Source organism: Glycine soja, chromosome 4, assembly GCF_004193775.1.
Source record: "Glycine soja cultivar W05 chromosome 4, ASM419377v2, whole genome shotgun sequence".
Taxonomy (NCBI): Eukaryota; Viridiplantae; Streptophyta; class Magnoliopsida; order Fabales; family Fabaceae; genus Glycine; species Glycine soja.
In genome coordinates, this window is record NC_041005.1 from 1,676,510 (window position 1) to 1,697,616 (window position 21,107).

Consider the following 21,107-nt stretch of genomic DNA (forward strand, 5'->3'; position numbering starts at 1 on the left):
GTGTAAACAAAAAAAATCTTAAAATAATTATTATTTTATTTTTTTAATGCAATATTACTTATTTTTTAACTTATATTTCTTATAATATTAATTACAAATAACAAAAACTAAAATAAATTAACGATGATAAAGGTTAATTTTATAAAATTAATATTCTGTTTCGTTTATTAATTTTTCTTGATATATGTAAAATATCATAGGACAATAATTATAATTAGACAAAGAAAATATTAAATACACTTTTCTAAAATTTATTGAGTTGTTGTTTAGGGTTTGATTTCTTATTGTGTGAGCAAAAAATGAGTGTTGAAAAAATGTTCTAATATGCAAAAAAATCTTATATAATTTAGTAGTAAACATCAATAAGAATTTATAAATAATCTTCACCCTTAACCACTAGATGATTTTTAAGAATAAAATTGTAACGAACCAATAACTAAAACAAACAATATCTCCAAAGAGATAATCCTAACGATACTAAGGGTTTGAGGTGAAAAAATAATAATTTATTTTAATACACAAAAAAAAATGCTTTGTTTTTGGAGTTTAGATTTAAATATCTTTTATAAGATTTTTAAAAATAAAATTTGGAGAATGTATAGCAGCGGTTCCTTAAAAACATGCTTAATGCATGGGCTAAAGCAAAAGGCGGATGAAGACAAGGAACTCTAACAGCGGCATTGTTTAATTGAAAATTGAATGACTTTTGTTGAAACAGAGGGCCGGTAAAGGGCAGCACAATTGACTGAATTGAGTCAAGACTTTAGGGAGAATGAGTCTGAACTGAACCTTAAGATATGCGGTATGAGTCAGCCAAGTGTCTCATTTTTTTTACTTCGCGCTCCCATTTTTGTTAGTAGGGTTTACTATTTTTTTTTTAATTTTTGATTTTTTTGTCAATATATTTTAAATTTTTTGTCCTTATTTTTATTTCTTTATTATTTTTTATATACTTTTAGTTCTTTTATAAATAAAGATAAAAAAAAGTTACGAGACTAAAAAAAAATCAAGGATTAAAAACAGAAATCTTAAAAAAAAATTGAAACTAAAAATATTGTAAACTCTTTACAATTGTTTCTAAGTTATAAAATTGTTAAATAAATATTAATGAGGCTGAGTGTGGTAAAATGAGCTAATTACTTATAAGGTGACTAATCAAATTTTGAATGCTTGTCAAAGTCGTGTTTCCATTTAACGTTCTATTGTGTTTTGAACAAAGAATGTTTGAAAGTCTAAAGGAAGATACCCGTATAAAAAAATAAAAATGTCTTGTTTTAAGACTTGGATTCTTTAACTTTATTTTTTTGAGTACAAACTTAAAGTGTGAGGAGTGTAATTTAGATAATATAGTATATTAATAATTAATTATTAATACAAATTTGTAGTTAATTTTAGAATTTATTATATATGCACATGGCTTATTATTATATTTAATAGTTAATTTTTAATCAATAGTTAATTAAAAACGTGTTTATTTTTTAAATACACTTTTCACTGTAGAATAATTAAATATTAAAATCTAAATGATGTCAATTGACAGGTAGTAGTTTATATAAGTAATAAGTTCATAATATACAATTTTTATATATTATTTTTAATTTTGCAAAAACATTGTTTGAATAAATTTGTCTTTTAAAATGCGAAGTACATTACAAAAATAAAATATATTAATAATCTTTTAATTTATAAATTAATGAATGAATTATGACTATATATACATATAAATTATAAAGATATTAAATTATTTTCTCTCAATTTATTTTCCTAAAAAAACATTCTTAATTATATTTTTCTTGTAAATGAATTATTAGCAAACTAATTTTTTAACTCTTGTAAATGACTAAATACACGGAGTAAATATTTTTATATGTAATCATTTATTTATATAAATCAAAATCAATTTGTTATGTATTCTTTCACTAAATCAAATTAGTATAAAAATAAATTTTAAATTTAAAAACCAACAACAATTGATACAAATAATAAGGATTTGTGTCTGTTAAGCAAATAGTCCAAAATTCAAATCCTGATTGATAATTGAATATGAAATAAATCATATAAAAAAACAAAAACAAACACTAAATTGTTTCTAAAAAAATCAATTATTTAGTAATAAAAATCTATTGTTTTTCTTATTTCAACTGTGACAATCGATCGTTTAAAGATAAATATACATTTGTTAAAAACTGATTATTTTATTCTATTTTTCTATTTTGTTCTTTCCTTTTTTTTTTCATTCAAATTAAACACACTTAATTTTCTATTTCTCCTTTTTTTTTTCCTTTTCCATCTAACAAAGTAACAAACCATAGGCATAAATGGGAAAAGGGAGGTGGTGTATAGTCGTAAAAAATCGGGAGGAGGCGTGACAGAATAAAGAAAATCCAACTAATGTACTCCGTTGTCAACAAGAAACGTATGATAAATCCAGCAAATGTACATATGTACTTGTTTGCAACCAGAACGATATATGATATGACACCTTCATGGCGGCTACACACTTTGTGGCCTAAAGAAAATATATCAAATAAGACTTTTTATGCTACGTACTTCTCATCTAACGAAATTGCACACATGTGCCCAAGCATGCCAACAATGGATACTCAAATTCATTAATTGGGACCGTTGAATCTTTTGTTTATTAAATTATAGAGATTGCATTCGTTTAATAACATCTAAATTCGCATACTCCAACAAGCTATTAGTATGATGGATAAATTAAATCTGTTCATAACTTTTTCTTAATCTAAATTAGAGAGTTGTAATCAGGTAGCTTGACCTACGTAGTTTATAATTAATGAGAGGAGCAACTATAAACAATGTTTTTTTTTTAAAGAAAACTATAAACAAGATAAGAAATAATTCTGCATAGATCTATTTATTCACACTTTTTTATTGTTATCAAACTAGAGAAAAATATTCCGATAGAAGAGGATCGAAAGTGAGATGTGAATTCATAATTTGAATGAATTGGTTCAGTACAAATGAGATTTACAAATACATAAAAATTAGTCATCGGCATAATGAACCATAAATGCAAGACAAAAATATCTAATAGGTCAATTAAAAGTTTTAATTTTTTGAAAATTTTTAAATTAATAAAATTATCTGTTAAATTAATGGAAAAGTATAAAAGAATATGATTTTTTAATTTTTATTACGCAGACAAAACTATATTTTGAGGTGATTATAAATTTATGTTTAATAATAATTTTGAAGTCATAGTAATATTATTTTTTATTTAAATAAAATATTTTATTAAAATTAAAATAAATAATATTACGATCAAGGAAAATAATTATTAAAAAGAATAATGATGATGATAACATGCTTGTACCATAGCCTTTTCGTTATTGGACGCATCCTGCATCAATGATGACTCATGATAGCAATGCCTCACTTGCAACTTCGATCAAGCCCATGCTTGACACACTGTATTTCGGAATTAATAAAGCAATTTGTGTTCCTTAATTTCAAATAGTGTTTCTTGAATCACACGTGAAACACGGGGTTTGTGTTCCCAGTAAGTTTTTGGCATATTTTTCTCCATGCCGTAAAATTGTCTTCAACTCGCTAATTTTCTGTCAACTTTCATCAACTATTAGACAATGATGCTTTAGTGCGTGATTTTTTTTAGTTTTAACGTAATTGTATGTCAATCCATGTTTTCTTTTTTACGTTTCTATCTTGGAAAATAGTAAAACTCCGTTTTGACGTGGTTACAACAAAAAAAAAACCAAACACATCCTTAACCATTTTCACTAGCTCTGCAACACATGATTCAAATCTTTCTACAAATTATAAAAGTCACCTAGTATGTGTTTGGAAATATGCATGAAAAAATTATTTTGAAATAACGCTGTTCTATAGAATTAAAATTAATTAAAAGTGAGCTTGTAGTAACATAATTTTTGTAAAGATAACTAATGTTAGAAAATTAATTTTTACACACAATATTTTTGTAGTGACATAATTTTTTAAATTCAGAAAAAAGAAAATTAATCACAATATTAATTGTTTGAAAGCTTACCAATTCATCGTATCAATTTATATATATTTCTTTCAAATTCAATTATAAGAAAAAAAAATTGGTGAATTAAATAAATATAAGCAAATTTTAACTATTTTTTTTACCTTATTTAATAATACCGTCTAAGAATACTCTCCAATTAGTTGCATTTTTTTAAAAGTCATCAGTAAAATATCAGTAAATGATATTAATTAACATTCTTAACTTAACTTTATGATAATAAAAATGATATTAATTAAAATTCTTTAAAATATTAGTAAATGATAATAAAAATGTATGTTAGACTTTACGAAAATTAAACTTAACTTATATGATAATTAAATATTTTAAAATTTTAATATAATATTTACTATAACTTATTTAAAAATATATGTTGTAATAAGATATAAATTTATCTTTTGAAAAAGTTAATTCTAAACTTTAACTTATTTTTTTTAATGTATATCAACGTCTTTAACATTTAAAAATATATAAAACTAAATGTAATATAACGAATTTAATAATAAGAATAATATAAATATTTTTTTAAATAGGACAACTTAATAGGTCTAAAATGTTTTATGAATAGTATATGATTTGACATTTTTAACCAAAAGGCTTTAATAAAAGTGTTTAACGTGATTTATTTAATGCATAAATTCTTGTCGAGCCTAGTTCATCTCTACTGTGAAGATGGAGATCAGAAGATTTATCCGTGAAAAAGTCTACCGATTGAGGTGATTGTCGTCCAAATAAACATTAGTATTTCCTATGTTCAGTATATTGTTTACGAGCATCTGACAGCTTTTCCTTAAAAAAAAAAAAGAAACCCGAACAATCAGTATACATATGAAAAAAAAAATAAGATTTAAATATATTTTTGTTTTTAATAAATATTTAATTTTTATATTTTTTTAATAAATTTAAATTTTATGTTAAATTTTTAATAAAATAATAAATTTATTTTTATCTTAATATTTTTAATTTCTGAAAATTTATGAATTTTGTATTTTTTTAATAAAAAAATCATTTATGATTAGTCAAAACTAAAATAAAAATTTTTAATTTATGGGAGATTAAAAAATATCAAAGTTAAAAAATAAAATTATTAATTTATTTGAAATTTAATATAAAATAATATTTTTATTAAAAAAAAATTTATTAGAGATATAAAATATATATTAGAAAAAAAATAATGTCTTAAATGAGTCCGAGCATCTTACAAAAATCATTTATTTTCTGCCTGGATTTATTAAAAAAAAAAAAAAGGCGCAATCTCACTAAACAATAATTAATCAGCACATGAAATAAAAGGGAAAGTTTTTCTGGTGAGTGGGTTCTTCCGCAACTAAGTGAGTGAGAATGAAAATGTTGCAGGTGGCAATAGTGCAATTGGCTGCGTTGCAGGTTTTTGTTATTTTTTTGAGTGGTGGTGCTGATTACATACCGCCTTCAAGGTTGGATGGGTTCGTCTACCAAAATGGGTACTTAGATTTGGATACTGTTTTGATAGAAGCGTTTTATGATCCGGTGTGCCCATACAGCAGGGATTCATGGCCTCCACTCAAACAAGCTCTTCATCACTATTCTTCTCGGGTTTCGTTCCTCCTTCATCTCCTCCCTTTACCGTTAGTCATACCTGCATATTTTCTCACTCTCCCCTTCCTTCTCTTTTCTTCCCTTTGATGACTTTTAATTATTTTTGCTGTGCAGCTATCTCAGACAGATTAGATTAGATAGTTATTTATTTATTTAGATTATAATTAATTGATTAAAAATCGTTTGTTAATTCATTTATGGTCTATTAAAGAATTATTTAAAAACACTTTTTTCTTATTTATCCATAAATAAAATTTAATCAATAATTATTAATATCAAATAAAATAATTAATTTAATTAAAAACTATTTATTTTATTTTTTCAAAACTATCATTTATCACTTTTTTCTCTAATTCTCTTTGCTATTTGTATGTCATTAAAAAATTTCTTTTAATTAGGATATTTTAGTCTGAAAAGAACTATTATAAGAAAGATTATGAATTGACTCTAACAAAAAGAATTAAACACCACTTCGATCTTATTCGGATCTTATAAATTGAATCGGAGGGAGGATCTATTGGATTTTACATGAATGGACCGGATGAGTCTTCTAATTCAGGTCTTATAAATTGAGTCAGAGAGAGTATCTATTGGATTTTACATGAATGTACTGGATGAGTCGTGGATTAATGGATATTTTTGCCACTCATATTGTTGCCTAGTAACTTCCTTGTCTCTTAATGTTATTATAAAGGTCAAATTATTTAGTTGTTCCTGAACGATTTAAGAATTTTTAAATAGATTCATAGATTATTTTTTTAATTATATTTCTGATATTAGTTTTTGGTGACTTGAAATTGTAAAAAAAAATAAAAATACTGATTTTAAAAACTCAAGAACTCGATAAAAAAAATATTTAACAAAAAACTCAATTAAAAAAGAATTGGACCCATTTGAAAATTTTCAAATATTTCAGCTAACAACCGACTAATTTAACCTATTATGAATCATGTTGAATCCTGAAATTCAGCAAATATAAAAATAATGTGCTAGATTGCATTTAATATTGTTTGTGCGCTGACTTCAATTGTCATTCTACCTACGCGGAGTATAAATTTTGTCTATGGAAATTGCAGTTACCATGACAATGCTTTCGTCGCGACCCGTGCTTTGCACATTGTGAACACATTGAACGCATCTGCAACGTTCCCCTTGCTGGAATGGTTCTTCAAGCATCAGGTTTGTATTCACAGTTTCAAAATCAATTTGTATTTGATGTATGTATCGGTTGAATACCAGATTTGTTTGTTTAAATTGATTGAGAAAGGAGTTCTCCGTTTTCATAGTGCTTTAAATCTCCACAAGCCTTTCAAGTAAAGTTTCAACTTTTCACTGTTTTTTTCCACTCCTTATTGTTGGTTGTACTCTTTCGCTATGGTGTTGGCCTCTTGGTTTACCAATTCTTGCTTTGACACATTTTATGTCTTTTATGGGCACACACACGGACTGCGCAATTAATGCCATAGATATATCATGTTAATGGGCACACACACAGACACATTCATTTACTCCCCTGTTTTTATTATATCCAAGAAATGAGATGGAAAATTGTTTTCTTCCTGCTTGTTCTGTTTCAATTTTCAAAAATAGCCTTACATATTGATCACTTGATGGTTGAGTGCTGCATCTGATTCGTGGGGAGATTTCGGTGTGTGGGTTCGCACAATGAAAGTTGCGTTGCTGAATCAGTAACATGTATTAATATAAGACATACCTGGCATAACTCATAACTATAACGAAGAGCAACATTGTAAAACCACATTTCTCTGGCTTAAAATTGTATACATTTGCATCTAGGAGAGCAACAAAATATTTGTGCGTATCTTCTGTATTATGCCTAAGACATATATACATTTGCATCTAGGAGACAATCTTTCTACTTAAGTTATTCAAGTTTCTTACTCACCAGATCTAGTGCATACCCTTTATCAGGAGAAATTTTACGGGGCCCAAACACGGAACTTATCTAGGGCTTCTATTGTAGATGAGATAGTGAAGTCTGCAACAGAAGCAGCTGGGAGCTCTTATTATAACGCCATAAAGCATGGCTTCAATGACACAAAAACTGATTATCAGACCAGAGTTTCTTTCAAGGTAAGACAAACTCTTTTATCTTTGAGTAGAAGTGACAAAACAATCTATTCATCCATCATCATCCGATTCATCTACCGGTAAATCTATCAAGAATGTGTTCAGACTAATTCCACATATTAGAAGATATTTGGATTTCAATTTTTGTATTCAAAACTAGTATTTTCATATCTTATTAATTACTTGATTTAAGGCTTGATAAGACGCCTAAATATAGCTCACCTTTCAATCAAATGCATTTGATGTTAGTTTAGTTCACCTTCCACTTTAAAATTATGTATTCTTTGAATTAAGACTGGATTATTCAAATTATGTTAGTTTAAATATAGCCGGCCTTTCAATCAAATTCATTTTTCATGTTAGTTTAATTTTAAGTTCTTAAAAAATGCAGTACGCTGCTTCGAGAGGGGTGTATGGAACGCCTTCTTTCTATGTCAATGGATTCTTGTTGCCTGATACTGGAGCTACCGCTGACTACAAGACTTGGAGGAAGGTCATTGATCCATTGGTTGGTGTGAAGAAGAGTATCCAGAATGAAGAGTCCCTTCGTTTCTTCTTGTAAAAATTGTGGGAATGTAAAGCCCAGTTGCATTAGCACTTTATCATTGAAGGAATCCAAATAAAGAGTGTCTCGTAGCTGCTAGTGTCGAGAATGCAATAATGGAATCAACTGTTATAAAACATTCCTTAGTCCTTGCATATACATATGTGGCATGGGTTGGAAATTCGTATATATGATCCACGGGGTGATGATGCTACGTTCCTTAGGCTTTGGATTTTTGAAAAAATGATAGAATGAATTGGGATATATTAAAATAGAATCAAATATAATGGAACATAATAAAATAAGAGGAGGAATCAAATTAGATCCGTGTAACTTTGACAATTATTTTATCAATCTATAATTCTTAATTGAATGATATTTTTTTAAAATTAACAGTTGGATTGAAAGTTTCATTTATATATATTATATGTGTAAAATTTCATATTAATCTCAAATCATTTGTACCTCATTCATATAAGTTAAAATGATTATAATATAAACATTTAAAGATATACTAAAATACGAATCATCTGATTATCTTCTTATTATTATTCAATTTTGATAAAATTTGATATAGACGATCTTGATAATATATAAATATAATTCAACGGTTGAATTAATAAAAATCATATTTTATATTAAATTATAAAATTGTGTAACAATTGTTAAGGTTATACTAGTATAATTTGATCTCATCTCATAAAATAAAATCTTTATTTAGTTGTTTGAATATATTAATTAAGATCATCTCGGAGAAGTGTATTTCTGGATATATTTGCTTGGTTCACAATAACAATATTTCAGGAAATACTTATTAGTTATTAAAAAATATAATTTTAGTTTCCTATTTTACTTTGGTTACCTTATAAAAAATATAAATATTTGTTTTTCTTTTGTTTTTTTAAATTTTTTTTATTCAACCGCCAATTTTGAAGGAGTTGACCGTTAAATCGTTAAGTCAAGTTTTTTAATAATAAATTTTAATTAAATTCTCATTAAATTAAATATTTTATTAATCAAATTAATAATTAAAATTGTAATATTATAATCCCACGTCAACAATTTAGTCGTCCAAACTCGAACGTTTCAAATTTAACAAGTCTTAATAGTAGTATATAAGAAAATTTAGATTTAGATTTTACACTTGACAAAACTACATGACGCCTTATTGAATAATGTTAAAAGTTATGATAAATATTTGCTTTTGTTCTCAACATGAAATTCGTTGATAAATGTGTCCTTAAAAATGAAAATATAAAGTTTAATTCCTGAAAATGTAAAAAATACGATAAATATATTTGACTATATTTGTTATAATATTTTTTTGACTTTTCATTTTTCCACTCCGCTGATAAATGCGTCTCTGAAAAATAGAAATGTAAAATTTAGTCATCGAAAGTATAAAAAAGGGAAAGCGGGATTAAAAAAACAGTCTTAAGATCTAAACTGTTATACTTTGATTATCTATCTATTTATCCATCTATTAAATTGTTAATTGACTTTTTAATTAATCAATATAACTACTTATTTTTCAAAATAAATAAATTTCTTTAGTTTTGTGACATAAAAAAATTGAGTTACCATTTTAAAAAATAAAAGTATTTTATTTCTTGAAATTTTTTGTTTCTTCAATTAATTATTAATCTATCTTTATTACGTACTCTGTTATAGTATGTCATGGAATGCAAGGTCATTACAACCCTTAAATTTTGTTTTGAAAGAACAAACCTCTGTATTAGTTTTTTTTTTCCAAAGTTAACCTTTGTATTAATTTAAACATTATTGTATTTTTTATTTAAATTTATTTGGGTTCTTTATTTGTTAGAAACTATTTTCATTTCATTCATATATTGGGTAATAAGTGTTGTCTCGAGTGAAAGCACATAAGGTTTATTCAAGGGATTCTTTCATATTTGAGGTATACATATATACATTTTATTGATTAAGTAAAAAGACTTATAATTCCACTTTAGCTTTATCTAGTATAAATTTTGTGAGACTTTTTTTTTAAAAAAAATAGTTGATTAAATTCTTTTTTTAATAAATAAATTTGATCCCGCGGGCGATTGTGTTTTTTATACTCAAAATTCTCGACATATTATTTTCAATCTAAATAAAAGGGTACTTAAGTTGGAATTGGAATATAGAATAATTTTAAAGATTGAAAGTGAAAAATTCGATAAAATTATAAGACATAAGATAATTTTTTTTTAAAAAAGTGAAGATTAAGGTTTAACAAGGAAATCAAAATAATAAAAATATAAATATTAAAAGATAATTTAAAAAATATATTAGATAAGTATTAACCAAACAGGAGCAGTAAATTACAAACTCACAATAATAATAATAATAATAATAAGTCACAATTTATTATTAATGTCTAAATATATTTCTCGTACTTTTTATACTTTCAAAAATTAAATTTTATATTTTTATCTTTCAGTGATACATTTATGAGTGAAATGTGAGATGAAAAGTCATAAAAATAATATGATAAATATGCCGAGGCCATCCACCTTGGCAATCATTATTTCAAACATAAATATTTGTCTCTCTGTGTGAAATAATATGACAAATTTGTATGTTTAGAAATTAAATCTTATATTTTCATATTTTAAGGATGTATTTATTAATCAATTATAAGATAAAAATAACTATTTATCCTAAAAGTTATTTTACAAAATAAAAACAAAAATAAAAAATATTTAAACCAAATAAAAGCACACTAGTACATTTTTTATCTAGTGTTTATACTTTATAAGCTCTTTTCCCACGCGTAGCTTTTTCCCTCGCAATATCGGGGGATCTACCTTATTAAATAAGTGGATTCCTAACTTTTCTATATCGCTTCAAAACGGCGTTAATGGATCCTTACGATGCTTCCTTTATCAATTAGATTTATAATCTCAATCAGAATCAATGATGTTGTCGTGAAGTGCAAAGATCCGGCCAGATTCAATGTACCTCGTCTGCATTAAATCTCATACACACACTGAAATACACCCTCCTCTCTTGTAAAAGAAAACAAATTATTTTAAATTTTAATGTAATATTAATTATTTTTTTATTTTTATTCTCTATAATATTAATAATAAAAAATAAAATTAATAAATAAATTCATGATATTCTCTTATATATATATATTTATTTATTTCTTGTCTTGTGTAAAATAATTTAAGATGATTATTATTTTAAGACAAAAAAGTATCGGACTACAAATAATTAAATATTGTTACGTGCAATTTCCAAATTTATATTTTGGGAAAAAGACTTCACATTTATGTTTCTTTTCAAAAGTTTAAATGAGTTTGTGATAAGGTGCATGATTATGACAAGTTTGAAGGCTCAATATACTTGAAAGTTGTAGGTCTATTCTTTACCTATTAGATCAATATTTTGTTGGATAAAAAAACAACTTCTATAATAAGTATTTTTTTCCTTTTAATTTTTTAATTAATATTTTAAGGACCTTGATAAATAACAATTTTTTAAAAATATATATGCATAATACTTTTTAATGAATTTAAGATAAGAAGTTCATATTAGAATTCACATTAAAACTACATAATACATTCAAATTTATATTTCTTTAGTTCCAAAATAATAGTCATTTTAAGTTATTTTGTATACATAAAAAAAGTAATAATAGATGAAAGAAATTATTAATTTTACAAAATTAACTCTATAATAACATTATTTCATTTATAATTTTTGTTATCTACCATTAATAGGACATTAATGAAAAAACGTAATTAATGTTAGATTAAAAAATTAAAAAAATAATTATTTTAAGATAAATTTTAATGAGATATACATTAATAATGGGCATTGGTTAAGGAATAAATATACATTAATAACATTTTTTAATGAAATTTGACCATAAGTAAATAATAAGAATCTCGTTAACCAGTATTTTTAGGATACTGATTAAAGAATTAAAAAAAAATTATTGTACAAATCATATTAAAAAATAATGAGCAACATAATTTTATGTTTACCTATCTAAGTAAAAGTATTTGTCAAAGAAAAATAAACGCGAAGTAACCGGTGGCCCCACTTGGGTGTGGATTAGTACAAATAGTAACAGGGCTTGGTTAAGGTTTGATTCGTCAGTTCATTGACTTGCCCACAGTGAGAATGAAGATGTTGCGAACGACAATACTGCAATTCGCTGCGTTGCAGGTTTTGTTTATTCTGTTGGGTGTTGGTGCCGATTACATACCGCCTTCGAGATTTGATGGCTTCGTCTACGGGAAGGGGAACTTGAATTTGTTGGATACGGTTTTGATAGAAGCGTTTTATGACCCAGTGTGCCCAGATAGCAGGGATTCCTGGCCTCCACTCAAACAAGCTCTTCATCACTACGCTTCTCGGGTTTCGCTCCTTCTTCACCTCCTCCCTCTACCGTTAGTCATACCTAAATCCTTTCTTCTTCTTATTATTATTTTAAGGAACAATATTTGACTTTTTATTTTATGCTATACTCAATTTTTCAGTATTATGTATCATGTTGATTCCTAAAATTCAGCAAACACAGAAACAGTGTGTGGAGTGCACATAATTTGTGTGCTGACCTCAATTGTCATTCCCTGAGTGTGCTGTATTGAATTGAAATTTTGGTTTTCTTTATTCTGGAAATTGCAGTTACCATGACAATGCTTTTGTTACGTCTCGTGCTCTGCACATTGTGAACAATTTGAACGCATCTGCAACGTTCCCCTTGCTGGAGTGGTTCTTCAGGTATCAGGTTTGTATTTACATTTTCGAAATCAATTTGTATCTGATGTGTGCATTGGTTGAAGATGGTATGTATTATTGGCTTAAAGCTTTCGCCACTGTGAATTTGGATGGTTTGAGAAAGGTGTTTTCCATTTTCATCGTGCTTTAAATTTGCTATTCGCAAGGGCCTTTCAAGGTTTATTGAACTTTCAGTTTTTCTCCATTCTTTCCACTCCTTATTGTTGGTTGTACTCTTACACTTTGGTCTTGGGTTTGCTTTTTTTTTAGTCATTTAGTGGACTTTGAACCCACACCTGAACTTGAGTTTGTCTTTTATGGGCGCACACACAGGCTGCACAATATTTATTTATTTTTGTTCCCTGTAGCTATCTTTTCTTTAGAGACACTCCTGTTTGAGACACTTTCAGACACTAAATGTGGACAGCTTCCCTACTTCACAAAGTGAGAGACTTACCCCTTTTGCTAAACCCAACTCCCATTAATCATATATAGCACAATTTATGTATCCAAAATGGATTGTCCCCAGATGATGGAAACTGGCAATCCTTGAGATTTTATTCTCTGGTTTTTATTTTATCCTTGCATAAGATGGACATTCGTTTTCTTCTATTGAATTTTCATTCTCTTTGCTTTCTTTCTGCTTGTTCTGTTTTAAATTTCAAATATAGCCTTAGATATTGATCACATGGTGGTTTAGTGTTAGCTGCTTCTGATTCATGGGGAAATTCTAGTGGGTTCGCACAATGAAAGTTTCGTTGTTGAATAGGCAACATGCCTTAATATAAGCCATACCTGTCATAACGATTTAAGGAAGAGCAACATGGCTACTTGTAAAATCATAGTTATCTGGCTTAAAATTGTTTACATTGATGTCACTATGATTTGTATGTTGTGTTATGCTTAAGACCTATGAAGCACAAGACTCTGACATGGACACCGGACACAAGATAGACACGTACACTTTGACATGACTAATGTCTAAAATATAGGAAACGGGGACACCATAAACACACTCAAAAGAGAGAATCTCTAATAAAATGAAATATGAGAATCATATAACAAAATATTTAAATTGATGATATATCCGTCTTTTTAAACCAACATTCTATGTTTTTTCAAGTGTCTGAGTTGTGTAAAGGTATCCACTTAAGTGTTCAAGCCAACTAAAAGTTATTTTTAAATTGAAAACTTAATCAGAAGTGTCGGAATGTGTCGGTGTTAAAAACATGCCCGACACGGTGACACTTCAAACAAGAGAGGTGTTTGTGCTTCATAGCTTAAGACATTAAATGCATTTGCATCTTAGATGCAATCTTTCTAGATGAAAAGCCGAAAAGTTATTCTAGTTTCTTACTCACTAGATCTGGTGCATACCCTTTAACAGGAGAATTTCTATGGGGCTCAAACACGGAACTTATCTAGGGCTTCTATTATAGAGGAAGTAGTGAAGTCTGCAACACAAGTAGTTGGGAGCTCTTATTATAAAACCATAAAGAATGGCTTCAATGACACAACAACTGATATTCAGACCAGAGTTTCTTTTAAGGTAAGGCAATTTTTTTTTTTATCTTTTAGGTTGCATTCGAATTAATTCCACTTATTTGAAGATATTTGGATTTGAAATTTTGTGTTCAAAAGTCAAAACTAATATTTTAATATCTTGATTCTTTGATTTAAGACTTGAAAAAATGCATAAATATGGCTCACCTTTCAATCAAATACATTTGATGTTAGTATAGCTCACCTTCAACTTATTAGAGGATATTTGGATTTTAAATTATGTATTCAAAGCTAATATTTTCATATCTTAATTCCTGGATTTAAGACTTGAAAAAGCACGTGAATATGGCTCCCACTTCAATCAAATACATCTTTCATGTTAGTTTAATTCCAAGTTTATTTGAAAATGCAGTATGCTGCTTCGAGAGGGGTGTATGGAACGCCATTTTTCTATGTCAATGGATTCTTGTTGCCTGATACTGGAGCTGCTGTTGACTACAAGACTTGGAGAAAGGTCATTGACCCATTGGTTGGTGCTAAGAATAAGAAGAGTATCCAAAATGAAGAGTCCCTTCATTTCTTCTTGTGAAAATTGTCGGTATATAAATAAAGTCCAGTTGCATTAGCACTGTATCAGTGAAGGAATCTGAAGAATGTATCCGCTGACTAATAATGGAATCAAATGTTATAAAACATTCCTTAGTCCATACATATACATATGTGGCATGTATTGGAATATATGATACACTGGGCAATGATGATGTGATATTCCTTGGCCTATGTTTGAATTTTATGAAAGGTGATAGAATGAATATTAAAAATATAATGAAATGTAAAAGATTAAAACCTTTACATTGTTTGTATATCATTGGATAAGGTTTTCTAGGAATTATGTGTTTCTATGTATATTTGGTCGGTTGACAATAACAATATTCTGGGGAAAGCTAATTAATCATCCAAAATAATTTATAATAATAAATTAACAAGAATATGGGGAAATTACAATGAGTGTGACTGGAGGGGGAGTGAATGGGGGAAGAAAAAGGAAACGTGATCAACTGCGATGCTGAGTAATCGCTGACAAGTGATAACGGCGTTGGGTACTCTGTACAAACTCTGAATCACAATTTGATGTCAGTGTACATTTTTGAAGGTAAATTTTGATTATTCTGTTGTTGCAAAAAGGGGCACTGGTTGGGGATTTATTGCAAGAAATCACGAATGTGCAGTTCTGGTGATCCTGTCAAATAACGATCGAAAACTATCTCTTTTGTCGATGAGTCTTTGTACACGTATTTTTTTTTTTTTTTTTTGTATGTTCCGAATGAGGTAGCCGGAAAGAAATTCCTGCAAAAGACATGCTCAAGTCAGTATTCAGTTGTGAGCCGTAAGTAAGAGTAGAAAAGAATGTATGCAACTGGCTTCTACAACAAGACATACCAAAATGATTTGTGAGCCATCCATAGCAGAGAAGCTCTGGGTTTCTGGTGGGCATTACAAGTGGATGAAGAATTGTGCCTATTTAGAGCTACTTTTGAATCTGATTGCAACAAACTGGTTCAACAGACGCAAAGTAGTTCCCAACATACTGGATGCTTGAGTAGCAGGTTGCAGGTCTTTTCTTTAAATCCATCTCGAATTACTTATTAAGAACTTAAGAACAGTGCTTGTTAAGCATTCAATCATCAGAGACATGTACTTAATATTAAGTATTGGCTTCTTATTTAAGTACCCGCCAAAGAATTTTTTTTTTAAGTTAAATAATTGTTGTGAAGTCATTTGTGAAATTTAAAATTAATATCGATTTTTTTTTTCAAGTTGAGATTGTGATTGTTCTTAACTGTATGGACAATACAATAAAATATTTGTTGGTGAATTCAACGAATAATATAATGATACAAATGCAATTTTTGTTTTTGTTGAGCTGTTCAAAGGAGCTCACGTGTTATAAAAATATATACTCACAAAAGAATAATAATTATCCATTTAAAATTATTGTCATCAAGTCAATTAAACTGACTAGAGGCCAGAGAAAATAACTACTTGTTTTACTTTTTTCAAATTATTCAATGAAAAATACTGTAAAAAGTATCAAATGAAAAGTAAAAGTCTTCAATTAAAATATTTTATTTAAAACAGAATATTAATATTTATCTTTTAAAATATTTAATAAAATACACTAAATGTTTTTTTCATCAATTAAGCTACAAGTTCCAAAATATAATTTTTGAGAGAATACATTTGGCTTAGTAGCTTGATTTTTTTGGAGAGTTGTTAATGGTCCCAACACATTATTATTGTCACCACTCTCATATAATCATGTTTTTGTTATAGTGCAAGGGTCCCAACAAAATTAAAAAATAGAATCATCATTTCATTTTGGATTTTGTACATGAAAACACATTTTATATTTTGTTCGCAATCCCTGCATTACAACAAAAATGAGACTTCAGTTAAAATCCAAAATGAAATCATGATTTCATTTCAAATTTTGTTGTAGAATCATGTTTTTGTTGTACATTTATTTCGACTTAAAAAAATAACAAAAATGTAATTCCGTCTACAAAATTTAGAACGAAATCATAATTCTGTTTTGAATGTTGTACACAGAATCATGTTTTTGTCATGTTTTTTTTTTTTTACTTAAAAAAATATAACAAAAGCATAATTCCGCATACAAAATCTAAAACATAATCATGATTCTATTTCAAATTTTGCACGCAGAATTAAGTTTCCGTTGTGAATTTGTTGGGGGTGCAGGGAAGTGAAAGGAAAGAGAGAAAGTGTGGTGGGTATGAAAAGAGGGGTACAATGATCTTTTTCGTGAAACATGGCTCGTGGCTTGACTTGGCCCATCCATCTAAGGCCCATTTTACGTTTACAAGTTTTCTTAACATGAGAAGTGAGGTGACCATAGAGGACATGTGCCAGCTGTTCGACCATATTGGTTTCACTTTGGTCTTCTTCACCCTGTTAGGGTTTGCATCAGATTCCCCCAATTCTTGTTTGATTTTGCGCTTTCACTAGTTTTTCTTCGACATGACTCAAGATCTCGAGATGAGGGATCGCTCAACGCCTTCCAACTCTGTTTCTTTGCCTGCTCCATCTACTTTGCAGCGTAAGCATATAGCATCTTTCTCTAATCACTCCCACTGCCGATTTCGCAATTTCACAAAACCATTCCAACATTTTGCCCTTTATTTTTTTTTGCTTTGGGATTTGGACTCGCAGATTTGAAGGAGATAGCGTCTCTTATCGAGACCGGTTCGTACTCGAAGGAAGTTCGTAGAATTGCTCGCGCTGTTCGCCTTACAATTGCGTTGAGGCGGAAATTGACAGCATCCGCTATCTCTTCTTTTCTCGACCTTGTTCTCACTCCAGGCTCTGAAGTTCACGCCAAATTGTCTGCGTATCTTCCCAAGGTGCACTTCTGTGTTAGATTCAGGGGTTGTTCCTGTTGAATAGGGCTTTAGATTCTTTTTTATTACACTAATTTGAATTATGAAGTGGACGAAGGTGGGTAGTCGTCTATGGTTCATTTAATTTGAAATCTAAATTACGAGGTAGATGAATGAATATCGGTAAATTGGTGATCCCTCTAAGAATTACTTCTGTTGATTTCGTTGCTCATGTGGAAAGTTCGTATTATTTTACTTCTGTTTATAGACTTAATAGTGGGAACTGGATGAGGGTCAATGAGCGCATTATTTTGGTGCTCTCTCTGGCTTTGGGAAATGTTAAGATATTTCCTTCCTATGTTTTTATTGCGTGATGGTGTTTCAACTCATAATTTTGTCACTGATTGTGTAGGAGGATGATCATGAGATGGAAGTGGACGCCGCAACATCTGCTATTCAAACCCCAGCCAAACACTTGTTGCCTGAGCTAGAAATCTACTGTTACCTGCTTGTACTACTTTTTCTGATTGATCAGAAAAAATACAATGAGGTCAGTTCCCCTTTTTTGACTTTGCAAACTGATAAGTGACAACTGACTATAAGCTAATGTTTCTTTTACTTTTTAGGCCAAAGCTTGTTCCTCGGCTAGCATTGTTTGGCTTAAGAACACAAACAGGAGAACTGTTGATGTTATTGCATCCAGACTGTATTTTTACTATTCGTATAGCTATGAGCTTACAGGAGATCTTGCTGAAATTCGGGGGTGAGTTAGGTGCTAATCTTTGTAATGCTTGAAAAAAAGGAGGTTTAAGACTAAATTATATTTAAGTAATTTTAAATTTTTGGAATTTTGTTTTCAGCAACCTCCTTGCATTGCACCGATTTGCGACTCTCCGCCATGATGAGCTGGGACAGGTTTGTTTCAAACGTACTTGAGCCCTTTTATATAAGGGCTTATGATCTTTGTTAGAATTGAGCACATGTTAAAACCAAGGACATATTTGATAGCTTTTATAGATTCTCAATTAATTCACATGACTGGTTTGTAAGTAATTAAAGCTTTTTGATTTATCTTAAATTTTCTATTGTATTCATTATTCAATCACGAGCATACAATAAATATTCTCTGAATATAGACTGATCTGTCACACAATTCATGCAAATTATTTATTTTTTAACTTATCTGTTGACTGTTGATTCAATGCAGGAAACACTTCTTAATTTGTTACTTCGAAACTACCTTCACTACAACCTATATGATCAGGCTGAGAAGTTGAGGTCCAAGGCTCCTCGATTTGAAGCACATTCAAACCAGCAGGTATAGTAGTTCTTTTATCCTGAGCACCTAAGCTTTGATTTTATTTTTTTTTACTTTGGTAAACAATCTCTACCTTTTATTCCAGTGCTAAGAGATGTTGTGTTAAATCCTTTGTGAATGTCCTCAACTATTGTATTGTTGATGTTTATCTAGTCTCATTTATTGTTGCTCAGACTCTATTTTGATTCATTTTCCCTTTACTTTTTCTTGTCCTCATTTGTTGCATTTCTTTTCAGTTTTGTCGTTATCTCTTCTACCTTGGGAAAATTCGGACAATTCAGCTGGAGTATACAGATGCAAAAGAGTCTCTCCTGCAGGCCGCCCGGAAAGCTCCTGTTGCTGCAAGGGGTTTTCGAATTCAATGTAACAAGTGGGCTGTGATAGTGCGTTTACTGTTGGGAGAAATACCTGAGCGGACTGTCTTCATGCAGAAAGGAATGGAGAAAGCTTTAAGGCCTTACTTTGAGCTTACAAATGTAAATCCATGTTATTATCCTAAGTTTATCATGATAACGTCATTCTAAGCTGGTTCCTGATATCATTATGCTTAGTCCTGTCTCCCTCTCTCTCTTAATCATGACACGTGAACTTTCCTGTTTTGGTTCAACTATAAATTCATTCCATCTTACATATTTGTGAACACTCTCTTTGTATCCCAATAATTAATAATTTCATATCCATGATAATGTTATTTCTGGTTCCTAAACACTCTTATGTTGTGGAAATTTCAGGCTGTGCGGATTGGAGACTTGGAACTGTTTAGGAATATTGCAGACAAGTTTGCCACTACCTTTAATGCAGACAGAACCCATAATTTGATTGTTCGTTTGCGGCATAATGTCATCAGGACTGGTTTACGCAACATCAGCATCTCCTATTCTCGCATCTCTCTAGCTGATGTTGCTAAAAAACTGAGGCTGAACTCTGCAAATCCTGTTGCAGATGCTGAGAGCATTGTATCAAAGGCTATTCGTGATGGTGCAATTGATGCTACATTGGATCATGCCAATGGTTGGATGGTGTCCAAAGAAACTGGAGATATTTACTCCACAAATGAGCCACAGTCAGCCTTCAATTCTCGGATTGCTTTCTGTCTTAACATGCACAATGAGGCGGTTCGAGCTCTTCGTTTTCCACCAAACACACACAAAGAGAAGGAAAGTGCTGAAAAGAGAAGAGAGAGACAACAGCAAGAGCAAGAGCTGGCTAAGCATATTGCAGAGGAGGATGACGATGATTTTTGATAATTGTCTTATTTCACCCTATGAATTGCTATGAGGATACCTTCGTTTCCAACCTTTGCTCATCTTTTCCTTTTGAAGAATTTCCATTATTATTTCCTTTTCAAAAGGTGAATTTTTCATTTTCTAAGTGGAAGATCTCTGAAAGTCAGTTTAACATATCGAAAGATTTACTATTTATTTCCATCCATGATGACTGCTATGGTTTGTTCCTTGTTTGGAGAATTATGTTGTAGGACCTGAAGAAAAAAATCAATTATTTAGGACCAAGCGAATTCTCTTCAGAAGTTTTATTATTAAAAACTATTATCCTGAGATTGTGTTTGGATGGGATAATTTAATTAGGGAATGTATTTTTTATAGGGAATTAATTTTTTTTATTAAAAATAAATGATTGGATATTTTAGTAAAAGAAATTCAAAATTTTAGATTTTAAACGTGATTTTAATTAGTTGAAAGAATATAATTTTAAATTTTATCTTTAAGGAAGTGAATTTGGAAATTTTGTACTCTTTGAATTTTCTCTCTCTAGTTAGTCTTCTCTCTTTGGAAAATGTGAGAACACAAGAAAACGAGCTTATGTCGTAGGAACAAGTGAAGATTCAAAGAAGACCTTCGGATTAGTCCATCAGAGACGACGGCGAAAGGACGATGTTGTCCTGGAAGT

General features: G+C 29.3%; 3 protein-coding genes across 3 annotated transcripts; all 3 read left to right on the top strand.

Moving 5' to 3' along the window:
- Positions 1-5,322: 5,322 nt before the first annotated feature.
- Positions 5,323-8,432, top strand: LOC114408547. Its single transcript, XM_028371639.1, has 4 exons — positions 5,323-5,637; positions 6,685-6,787; positions 7,541-7,702; positions 8,091-8,432. The coding sequence occupies exons 1-4, from the start codon at positions 5,372-5,374 to the stop codon at positions 8,259-8,261; spliced, it is 702 nt and encodes a 233-aa protein (XP_028227440.1). The 5' UTR covers positions 5,323-5,371; the 3' UTR covers positions 8,262-8,432.
- Positions 8,433-12,239: 3,807 nt separating this feature from the next.
- Positions 12,240-15,346, top strand: LOC114408548. Its single transcript, XM_028371640.1, has 4 exons — positions 12,240-12,649; positions 12,888-12,990; positions 14,368-14,529; positions 14,896-15,346. The coding sequence occupies exons 1-4, from the start codon at positions 12,381-12,383 to the stop codon at positions 15,070-15,072; spliced, it is 711 nt and encodes a 236-aa protein (XP_028227441.1). The 5' UTR covers positions 12,240-12,380; the 3' UTR covers positions 15,073-15,346.
- Positions 15,347-17,402: 2,056 nt separating this feature from the next.
- On the top strand, positions 17,403-20,733 carry LOC114408549 (probable 26S proteasome non-ATPase regulatory subunit 3). Its single transcript, XM_028371641.1, has 8 exons — positions 17,403-17,601; positions 17,715-17,905; positions 18,294-18,431; positions 18,508-18,644; positions 18,742-18,796; positions 19,089-19,199; positions 19,436-19,675; positions 19,931-20,733. The coding sequence occupies exons 1-8, from the start codon at positions 17,523-17,525 to the stop codon at positions 20,441-20,443; spliced, it is 1,464 nt and encodes a 487-aa protein (XP_028227442.1). The 5' UTR covers positions 17,403-17,522; the 3' UTR covers positions 20,444-20,733.
- Positions 20,734-21,107: the final 374 nt, after the last annotated feature.

Bases quoted from the DNA above. Each gene is read 5' to 3' on its own strand.
- LOC114408549 (XM_028371641.1), top strand. From the start codon at position 17,523: ATGACTCAAGATCTCGAGATGAGGGATCGCTCAACGCCTTCCAACTCT. The intron at 17,906-18,293 runs GTGCACTTCTGT...CTGATTGTGTAG, and splicing joins TGTCTGCGTATCTTCCCAAG to GAGGATGATCATGAGATGGA. The intron at 19,676-19,930 runs GTAAATCCATGT...TGGAAATTTCAG, and splicing joins CTTACTTTGAGCTTACAAAT to GCTGTGCGGATTGGAGACTT.
- LOC114408548 (XM_028371640.1), top strand. From the start codon at position 12,381: ATGAAGATGTTGCGAACGACAATACTGCAATTCGCTGCGTTGCAGGTT. The intron at 12,650-12,887 runs GTTAGTCATACC...TGGAAATTGCAG, and splicing joins CTTCACCTCCTCCCTCTACC to TTACCATGACAATGCTTTTG. The intron at 14,530-14,895 runs GTAAGGCAATTT...TTGAAAATGCAG, and splicing joins AGACCAGAGTTTCTTTTAAG to TATGCTGCTTCGAGAGGGGT.
- LOC114408547 (XM_028371639.1), top strand. From the start codon at position 5,372: ATGAAAATGTTGCAGGTGGCAATAGTGCAATTGGCTGCGTTGCAGGTT. The intron at 6,788-7,540 runs GTTTGTATTCAC...ACCCTTTATCAG, and splicing joins AATGGTTCTTCAAGCATCAG to GAGAAATTTTACGGGGCCCA. The intron at 7,703-8,090 runs GTAAGACAAACT...TAAAAAATGCAG, and splicing joins AGACCAGAGTTTCTTTCAAG to TACGCTGCTTCGAGAGGGGT.